The following is a 10461-nucleotide window of genomic DNA, read 5'->3' as shown; positions in this document are numbered from 1 at the left end:
ACGCTCGGGGAGCCTTTTGTTCCTTATTGGAGACTTTATTATCTCCTTGGCGCGCATCTAGAATCTCCATGACTTCAGCACTTCGGCATCTCTGTACCAACTCGGCATAAGTCGTGGGTATATCCTGTAGTAATAACTCCGGGAGCTTCCGATTTGTGAGTCCTGTGAATAGTGCGGTTACGGCTACTGTTCATCCAAGTTTTCTATCTCCATCGTCACTTTGTTGAATCTTTTCAGAAACTCTCGATCGATTCGTTCTTTCCCTCGTTTAACGATAAACAAGGTTTCTTCCGTTTTCTTGACCTGTATCCCACTCTGGAATCGCCCTATGAATTGGCGTGCCAATTCGTCAAAGTTTACGATCCTTCCCGAGGGGAGGTTGGGAAACCACTTTTGTGCCGCTCCGATTAAAGATGATCCGAAAACCACGCATAAAATTTCATCGAAATTACACAGAAACTGCCATGGTGCAGTTGGTAATAGCCAATGTGAGCCGTTGGATCTCGGAGCCATCGAATGTTGAGAAGGTAGGCAAACGGAAGTTATGGGGGAAACCGATATCCCACGATTGGCTCAGCAAAAGGAGTCTTCCGAATGAGTGAGTAAATATCCTCGATTATTCTTCCCTTAGCCAATTGCCCTAACTTCTCATTGATGTTGGCCAATTCTTGACCAATCTGGGTCGGGTGATCTTCAGCAATACGATCACGACCTCGATTAACACGATCATCACGTGCTACTCGATCATCACGAACAGCCCGTCCTTCACGAACGTTTCTCTCATCACGAACTGCTCGATCATCACGAACGGTTCTTCGACGATGGGTGAGTGAGTTCTTACCCCAGAATCCAACCTTGTATTTGAATCGGTTGTACTCTCTTGCGGTCTATCGAACCGATCGCCTCGCCTTAGTTGATCATCAATCCTCCGAAGTCCTCGATCTCCTTCACGAAAATTCTGATCAACATTCCGGTCTTCAGCCATTCTTTGGTCACGTGGCAATGCACGTCTTCCCGAATCGTGTTGATCGGGTTCTTGTGGTAAAACCACTCGTCCGGTGAGCAAGCGGAGTGCTTGGCTCGCCTCCAAGAGTTGAATCTTTACCTGATCCAATTGATCTTGGATTGTATCGGGAGGATTACGTCCTCCTGGCCCTTATCCACTTCGATAGGATTTTGGCTTTCTGGGAATATCCGGATTATTCACCCCGGTGTATCCGAACACCGGAATTGCGTTGTGCGGCGGCTGCTGCATCTAGTCACCATGGCTTTTTCAAGTCGTTCCCACGAGACGGCGCCAAATGATGCGTCCAAAATCTGCTCAGCCCTTGGATCTCCACGTAGTGTCCTCGCCAAAACAAAAGCGTCGGATGTGGCCCGACCGGCTGGGTCGGGAGTCCACCTCCGAAGGCTAAGTCGGTTGATGAACTTAATCACAAACGGCTCTGCTAGAAGCACGAGCTAATGAATGAAGAAACGGGAAAGGTGATCTAGATAGCGGACGCCGATAGTTGAGGTCTATCGGTATGTATCCGAACCCGAGTCTCGAGATAGTATTCTCCTTGATCGATTGATCCGTCCCTCACCTTGTATGGTAGTGAGGTTTATATAGAGTGTACCTTCGAATCTCCTTCGTTGGATGCACTCGAGCCTTCTTCGGGTAGTCGTTGGATCTCATTAGTAAGATCCGTTGAGCAATAGACTTCTACTAGTTTGGGCTAGTAGAGGACTCTGAGATAACCGTTAGGTTATGCGATAGTTATCCCTTTGATGATGATTATCCGCGGCCGTCGGTTTGAGTCTGCTTGTCATCGGGGTGATTACCCTAATCCATAAGTAAGATTAGGGCACGCTTGCAGCCGAATAATCTTTCTTCCCACCCACCCCCCCCCCCATCCCCCCCCCCCCCCCCCCCCCCCCCCCCCCCCCCCCCCCCCCGCCCGCCCCCCCCCCCCACCCCCCCCCCCCCACCAACCCCCCCCACACCCCCCCCCCCCCCCCCCCCCCGGGGGGGGGCAACCCCCCACCCACACCACCACCCCCCCCACCAATTTTTTTTTACTCCCTCCCCCCCCCCTCCCCCCCCCCCCCCCCCGCCCCCCCCCCCCCCCTTGTATTTTAATCCCCCCCCCCCCCTACCCCCCGGGGGGCCCCCCCCCCCCCCCCCCCCGCCCCCCCCCCCCCCCCCTTCCTTTGCGGGCCCCCCCCGGAGATCTAAGGGCTGAGCAGATTTTGGACGCATCAAATGGTTTCTCAAAATCCGGTGAGAAACTAAGATTTAGATCTAGATCTATACAAGATGCTAGCCAAGAATGATCTGTGGAATTCCTTTGATTCATGACTCTCAAACTAGGCCTTAACACTAGAACAATCTCTTCTGTGTTGCTGAAGTAAGCCCATTAAACTGGAGAGAGGAGGCATGGGTAGGGATGAGGCAATGATGCTGGATTCTCTTATATTGTGACAAATGACTGCTGCTGAATGGTGGTTTCCAAGCAAAGGAAAGGGATGGGGAAGTAAGGGTGGATCGAACTCCTCTGCCTTCTTGAGTTGTGCTGCATTTTCACCCTGTGCCATGGGCTTGCTATCTGAGCAAATCTTGTTGGTCTAACGGCGTCAGACTATAAGGCGTTGTTGGTCTTTATGGACTGAGTACAATGATCATTTCTTGTAATATTTGAGGGTCCAAATCTATATAATTAGTTTCAATCTAAAACTTTGTTTCAATCAAGCTAACGACCATTATGCCAAAAATCTAATATTATAAACATTAGTAGATCAATCAAATTTTTTCTAGGTTTTTCATTAATTGGTTTAGCAAATGAATTAAAATGTAATAAGAATTCAATATTGTTTGAAAAGCAAACCCACGACACAAGCCTTAACCCAATTAAATGGGATGGGGGCTACATGGGGTCTTTGTCTTCCAATCAAATCAATTTTATTCAAATTTGACCAAAGGTAGATGGTATCCCTCCCTGACCCTGACCCTGTGCCATCATATTCTCAAGGGGGTCCACCTTGTCACAAGGTGCCCCCCCTATGATGGAAGGGTTCTCTGTGCCATCATATTTTCAAGGGGATCCACCTTGTCACAAGGTGCCCCCCCCCCTTTTGATGGAAGGGGTTCTCTGTGCCATCATATTTTCAAGGGGGTCCACCTTGTCACAAGGTGCCCCCCCCCCCCCCTTGATGGAAGGGATTCTCTCAATTATATTGAAGGTCATATTGGATATAAGACCTAGCCAGCCAATTACTTCTCCTAAGGTTATTTGACGTTTGTCCCTAATTCTTTTGGTTCCTTTATTTTGGATCAACTCATTTCTCTATGTGGGGACACCAACCAACAATAAAAAAACTAAGAAAACCCTAATTAATAGATATTAATTTAGTACTAAGAAACTATAATAAACCAAAACCAAAACAGACATTTAGGATTTTGTCATGCTAACCTAGACCAAATTTGATTTAAACCAACCTAAACCTGGCCTAAACAGTAAACACCACATACGTTAATAATTTTTCCTACATTATAAGAAGTTATGCTTAATTCAACTTCCACTTGATTAGAACGAGCTTTATATATTTTTCCCAAACAAAGGCATATCTTGAAGGTATGGAGTAAGAAGCAATGAAATGCTCTAAGATGAACTTTAAAATTCTATGTGAAGAATGTCATTAAGAAACAAAGAAATGTCACAAATGTTGACAAGAATGGATCTCATATGAAGAATAACTGTACTACCCTACATTTTCAGAGAAGGGCCCCTAAGTTTTTTGAAGTGAAGAATTATTGACTTTGGAATACATGAGAATGAGGCACAATGACAGGAAGAAAGTTTTCTGTGATTTTATGAGCTTTTTGGTGTAACTGTGGGAGAAACATTAGCCTTTGGAGGAGTCATCTCTGTGTTGGAACTTTATTTGCACTTGCAGCAAGATGGCAATAACAGGCTTCATGACTTCAGGTCTGATGAAGGAAAACAGGGTATCCGTACCGTGGTGTGCTCTGGATTGGGTTTGAAGAGAAAGGCAGGAAACAGTACCCCGTTGTGGAAGATAAAATGGTTACAAACAGATTTGCCCATACGTAAATGGGTCTCCTGTCATTTTCGCCCATCAAAATAGATTACAACCAAAGCCGCGATCAAAGCATGATCAACAAATCCAGGGAATATTGTCAACTTAAATCTTCGCCTCCCAACAATAATCTTCCTAAGCTTGTACAGCAGGCTCGTCTGCAAAAAAAGAAAAGGTTCAACAGGTCTATTACTTCTCAATATGCCAAATGATGCAAGTACATTTTGATGGGTAATACGCAGAATGTGAATATCAGGACACCGAACCCCCACTGTGCTAAAAAACACAAGCATGCAGACACACAAGAAAAAGAGGCTAAATGAATGAAAATTACTTGGGATTTCAATATCCGAGAGGCTACTCCAACCAACTACAGCACATTTAGAGAACCAGTAGCTCCCGTCGAACTGTATACTAACACTTGAACCCATCAGCCCAAAACCCAGAAAAAGTAAAGCATAGGGAGACTAGATAACACAAGGCTAAGATCAAGAATGACTTGGCTCCAATTAAACCCACAAGTCAGAAAAAACAGAACTAAGAATTGCTTCTGGAGAACTCTAAAGGGTATGACTAGTGAGAACTTATGGCCATGCAATTATGGATGGGGATAATAACTGATGGTCTGTACATGACTGGATGCTTCTGGAGAAGGCTTCAAGAGCTACAGTAAAGATTTAAGGGGAAAAGGGGCAACCTTGGTGAATACTATAGGAGATAAGAGTACCCAATAGGGCTGTCTTTGAAAAGCATTGGATAATTGAGGGGGAGGAGGGGGGAAGAAGTGCAATGGTAAACACAACTGATGAAGACAAATGGGAATGAGATCTTGTTCGTGACATTGACAATAAGATCCCATTGCAAAGAACCAAGCCTATGGATATCGATCTTACAAAGGCAACCATGAAATGATTCTTTCTATCACATCCTCTCACTATCTCAAGTCAAAGAAGAATGATGTAAAAAGTACTAGGGAAAAATTCAGACACACCCCAATAACTACAGTACAAATCACAGCCATCCCACGAGCATGCCAAATTGGCAAACACACCACAATCGTTACCAATAAAATTGAACACTATAGTCCATCTTGTTAGTATTTTCAGTCAAGTCATGGTTGTATAATTTCATAATCCCTAAAATATCCTTATTCTATTGTGAATTTATGTTTTGCCCTTAGTAAAATAATCAATAGTATTTAGCAAGATGCCATCATTGGAGGACTTTCCGATGATCTCCTCCTTCTTCTCATTACAATTACCTCTGGCTTTAGTTATCATCTTACTCTTGTGTCTTGCATTCTCTCTTCATTGTTTAAATAGTTTGCAAGAGATTTCTTGATCTCTCTGCCTAAGAACTCATGTTCTTCTCTGCAGAAGACTAAGGGTGCACTCACAATCTGATTCACTACTTGAGCCTGCATACTCATCTCTGTTTTGTTCTTCAAAGTTGTACAACGATGTACAACCATGGTTCAGGTGAAATGAATTGGTTTTCGTGTATTTCTCCACAACCCAAGAAATCAAGTGTGGATCCACCAATTCAACCTGAATCAACAATTTGAATCAAGATTACCACCATTCATCAATCTCACTATCCCCAAGATGTTCCAAGCTTGGCAGCGAATCTTTGAGTAGCAATTTCAAAAGAGATGCCACCAGAGCACCAGATTCAGGCCACGTAATACACGGGTAGCCTTTGTTGCTCTTCTTCTGGCATGGATTCAAAAAAGCTCCACCCAAGCCATCCATCAAATTCCCCAACTGGAAGGCCCTAAACTTTAATTTTCTCACCCATGTCTTCCCCTTCTTCCATCAATGCCGTCATTGTCTCAAGCTTAAAAGCAAGTTGCTCATTAAACACAGGTCACTCCTGGTTTTGATTAAATCATCCCCCCCATCCCCTCTGAAATAGGAGCTCCGCAAGTTAGTTCTGTTCAATGGGTTTGAAATTCTCCAATCAACAAGATTTACATATAAAAAATTAGTAGGGTTGTGGAATAGCAGCAAGGGTGGTTTGTCAAACAGAGGAAGAGAAAATCTAGGAGAGAATTTTGATGGTTGATTTCATATTAAATTTGCACAGATAAGTTTACCATTTGATTTGATAGCAGTTCTATAGCATAATCAGCTTCAACACCTATCTTGTGTTATGACATGGTGTCTCCTTTAGTGCAGTGACACATTAAATCTGGGGTGACAGAGATTGTAATGATGAGGAGAGATGGCTGGAAAGGATTGTTGAGTATGGCTCATGCTTCACATTGTGTTGCCGACGGAACGGGGTCCCACTCCCCAGTGAGCGAGCGGGGGTGTGGAGGCAGCACCCCATAGCCTGTAGAGAGTCCATGTTTCTGTGGGACTCAGAGTTTTTTTAGAGTTTGGGCTTGAGCCCATGAATAGCTATGGCTTAGGGTTTCTAGCGCTTATATATATTCTCTTGTAATCGAACATTGAATATAGTGAAAAATTTAATGCTAGATGTAGCCTCACATTGAGGTGAACCAGGGTAAAATCCGTGTCTCCTTTCTTCCTTGTTTTCTATACGATTGTGTGTGATTGATTGCTCTAATCCTATCAAACCTGGGCTGACAGAGATTACGATGATGAGGAGAGAAGGCTGGAAAGGATTGTTAAAGTTGGGTTTTGGATTGGAGAAGACAAGAAGAAGAATATGGAGAGTGGGTGATGGAGCAGTGAAGTTGTTTGGGTCTTCTTGGTAGGCCATTGAAGGTGGATGAATTTCCATTTTCACATATTCGATCCTTGCTTCTTCCTCTTTGTCTTCTCTCCCTCTGAATAAAATCTTATTTTGTATGTTGAAAAGGAATACGAGCACAATATGACAGAAATCTTTTCAGTTTATAGAGGGATATTGAAATGGGTACAGTGGAAATTTGAAATTTAGAAGAGGAATGCTAGGAGGGGTACAGTTGTCTTGTCCTCTCTCCAACTCATGGTGCTAACAGAAAAGGGGACGTCTGCCAATTTGGCATACTTTTGTGATACCTGTGATTTATGACATAATTTTTGGGAGTGTCTGTTTCCCAAAATACTTTTGACCAGGAAAGAATGCTGATTGGTCATCACTGAAGAGGAAATTAACCACAAATTTGATCATATTGTACAAGACTTTTGCCATAAACTTGTAAAGCAAGTTACAAGGAGATATAGGGAGAAAACAACCCAAGAAGAAGCACCCACTTTCTTTGCAATCAGGCAAATGAGAAATATCCCTTTGCTCGGACTGGGATTAGAGAAGAAGCTTTGAAAGACCTTGATAAGATCCAATTCACTTTAATAATGTCTAACATACACAAAGAAAATCCATATCGAACCCATCTGGACAAGGGCTCTGTTAGCCTTTGAGAGATGAAAACAACCAGGATTCAGACTCAGTGAAGATAGTCTGAAGGGTAGCTAGGAGGGAGGAGGAATGAATTTATTGAGAAGGCCTTCCAGAACAGATTCTAGGTGACAGACTTAAAGGGCAAAAAATGTGCACTGAATATTCTACTTTTGGGGATTTATATCTTCCACTTTAGTAAGAGGGGAACCAATTTAAGATAGGAGGAAAACAAAATGCTATTGAAGACAAAGTTGGAACTTGATATGAATGCAGAAGCATTTTTATGTGAGTCTATACTTTAAACAACATTAATTTGGGTAACATCTAAAGTAAACCTAATTCAACCTACAGAAATGCAACCTGAACTGCATTAGGAAGGAAACAATCAAAGAAATAAAATTAAGTCATTACCTGAGCAACAATGGAATTTCCTCTGTAGATGGTGCAAGACCTTTGAAAGGGGCAACCTCTAATCTTAAAATCTGATGTTGAACTTCCCCAGTTCTCATCAACCAGAAACACATCTAACTCTGTAATCAAAAGCGACAAGTAGGTCTTTTGCACCTTAAACACTAGATCCTTGCAGTCGTCACTCTCCCCTTTAAAGCATTGCCATTTACCCTACAAACAAGTAAACCAAAATCACAATTATAAAATGTTATCTAATGGTTTACTAGTTAAAACTGTATTAGGTAAGTGGTGCTCAATCTCTCCTACTTGCCCTCTGTGTAACAAATGTGATGAAACACTTTGGCATTTGTTCATGGTCTGTGATATTTCAAAACATATTTTATTTGCTAGTCCTTGAGAATAAGGACTGAATATGTAACTGGTAATTCTTTTCTTGAAATGTGCTAGAACTGGAGTGCTGCACTACAGTGGAATGCTTACATTATGAACTGGACGTTCTCAGTACTCGCCATTTCATTTTACTACATTTGGAAAGATAGGAGTCAATCTCTTTTTCGTTCTAATAACTTCAGCCGATGTCCATATTAGACACCATTCAACATTGGATATCCAAACTTCAAATGCATTATCCAAATAAATCTCAGTCCACAGACCTATCTATTTATCAATTACAAAGTTCAGCTGAATCTGAACTGCCACTTTGTGAGTATTCTCTTCCACCTAAACCACTTTGAAGCACCATTAGTGATTCAGTTTTAATTGTTACAGGTGTTCAACCCGATGGGATGATCAGTTGGAAATGGGGATACTTTTTGGTCCATAAAGGACAGCTTATAAATAGTGTGATCAACTCTTGCCCTTTTGATACTATGCTGGAGGCAATTTTAGATGGGATGACAGAGGGATTGAACCAAGCGAATATTGGTGGAATCGGTTTATCTCAGCTGTCGACTAATTCAACCAAAGTATCTACTATGCTACCAAGCCCAATACATGAATCATGGCCATACTACTTGGTGCCTTTACTGATCCACCTTTTGGAATGCCTTAAATTCAGTCAAACTCTCTCAAATCCTTGTAAGAAGTTGCCTTTGTACACCCAGCATTGTGCATATACAGGTGCTGTGCTAAGTGGACAATGAGAGTTGTACTACTAATGTATCAGAACTCCTAAGTACTTCATGAAACTATTTTGCATCAGAGAAAAATGAGAAAAAAGCAAACAGGAAACATGTCGGGGATGTAGCTCAGATGGTAGAGCGCTCGCTTAGCATGCGAGAGGTACGGGGATCGATACCCCGCATCGCCATTTTTTTATTTTTTTCCACTATTCATAAAATCTCAGGAAAAATCAAGAGAGAAAGAAGAATCTTACATCGAAGGGGAAGATCGAAAAGATGGGATTTCCTGAAGCATCGAGCAATAGTCTCCTGGGTCGAGGAGTGGATTTGGAGCAGTCACCGTCGACTCTGAAAACGAGATTGCCGGAAGAATCCATGAACGTCAACTGGCCACGTTTAAGGTCTTGACGTCTCTTTCGGACGAACAGATCAATCGGCAAATACGAAATCGGCGGGTATGGGACGGCGATAGAACTGCTTGCAGAAGGTTCAGGCGTTTGATCCAGTTGAATTGAACTGATTCGTGGTGACGATGGTGAAGAATCATCAGAACTCATCGAGAAGAGGGGAAATCAAACCCATTAGAGGAGGGAAGCTTTAAAAGAAACATAGCTAAACCGTTGAAACTCCCAGCTTTCTTTTCAGGGGTGGAAAGAGGCGTGATGTTTTTGTCGACTGTTATATGAGTCATTTTTCGTTGGCGCGCAGATACTGTCCTATTGTAAACCTTAACCGGTGGTGAATTGTGATTCACATCGCAACCCGCATAAAATGATGAGAAAAGAATAAATTGCATAGCCACCCGTTGAGGTACTTTTTTTTTCTTTCTTTTTTGAGTTTTAATTCTTAATTGTTAAAAGAGTGATATAGTTAGAACATTTAATATCTATTTTATCTTTCCTGAATTAAGAAACCAAAGAACAATATTATCCTCATTTAGAAAAAAATTATATGAAATATCAATTTTATACTTATATTCTTATTATTTTGGTTCACACACAAATTTTTTTCTTCTATCAATAATAAGAACATCATGAATTTGATAATGTCAAATTAGAAAGTAAATAAATAAAAATCAATTGGAAGTAAGAACATTCTAAGATTTAATAATATCAAATTAAAAGTAAATAAATAAAACATAGAATATAAAGAAATACCATTTTTTTATTTTCTTAAATTTTGAAAACGAGATCTTTTTTTTTTTTCGGCTCTCTTTATTTTGATTAAAAAATAAGATTGTTTAATTATGGTAATCTTTTTAATAATATAATTTAATATAAAGTGTAAGTTAGTAAAATCTTAGGGTTATTTTTGAATTTGTAGATTGATGTGTCCAGAAATTGTTAAGCCTCCGGATTCATGAAGATAATCTACAAAACAGGGTTAGACGTGACACGACCGCTGGGGTTGGGAGGCCACCTCCGAAGCTTAAGTTAGTCGCTGAACTGATCACAATACTCTGGCTAAATGCAGAGTCTAAAAATGAATACAAATAGTTGGG

General features: G+C 41.6%; 1 protein-coding gene and 1 non-coding gene across 2 annotated transcripts; one reads left to right on the top strand and one right to left on the bottom strand.

Annotated features, from left to right (window-relative positions):
* Window positions 1-3728: 3728 nt before the first annotated feature.
* On the bottom strand, window positions 3729-9631 carry LOC149008014 (protein LURP-one-related 7-like). The gene is made up of 3 exons (XM_089166291.1): window positions 9215-9631; window positions 7840-8049; window positions 3729-4238 (listed from the first exon to the last, which is right to left on the bottom strand). The coding sequence occupies exons 1-3, from the start codon at window positions 9515-9517 to the stop codon at window positions 4107-4109; spliced, it is 645 nt and encodes a 214-aa protein (XP_089022417.1). The 5' UTR covers window positions 9518-9631; the 3' UTR covers window positions 3729-4106.
* Window positions 9076-9148, top strand: TRNAA-AGC (transfer RNA alanine (anticodon AGC)). Its single transcript has one exon. It is a non-coding gene; the product is annotated as a tRNA-Ala (tRNA).
* Window positions 9632-10461: the final 830 nt, after the last annotated feature.

Source organism: Hakea prostrata, chromosome 8 (assembly GCF_041222555.1).
Source record: "Hakea prostrata isolate BN-2017 chromosome 8, UWA_Hpros_2, whole genome shotgun sequence".
NCBI lineage: Eukaryota > Viridiplantae > Streptophyta > Magnoliopsida > Proteales > Proteaceae > Hakea > Hakea prostrata.
The sequence above is the reverse complement of the archived record's forward strand: the minus strand, read 5'-3'. Positions and strand labels throughout refer to the sequence as shown.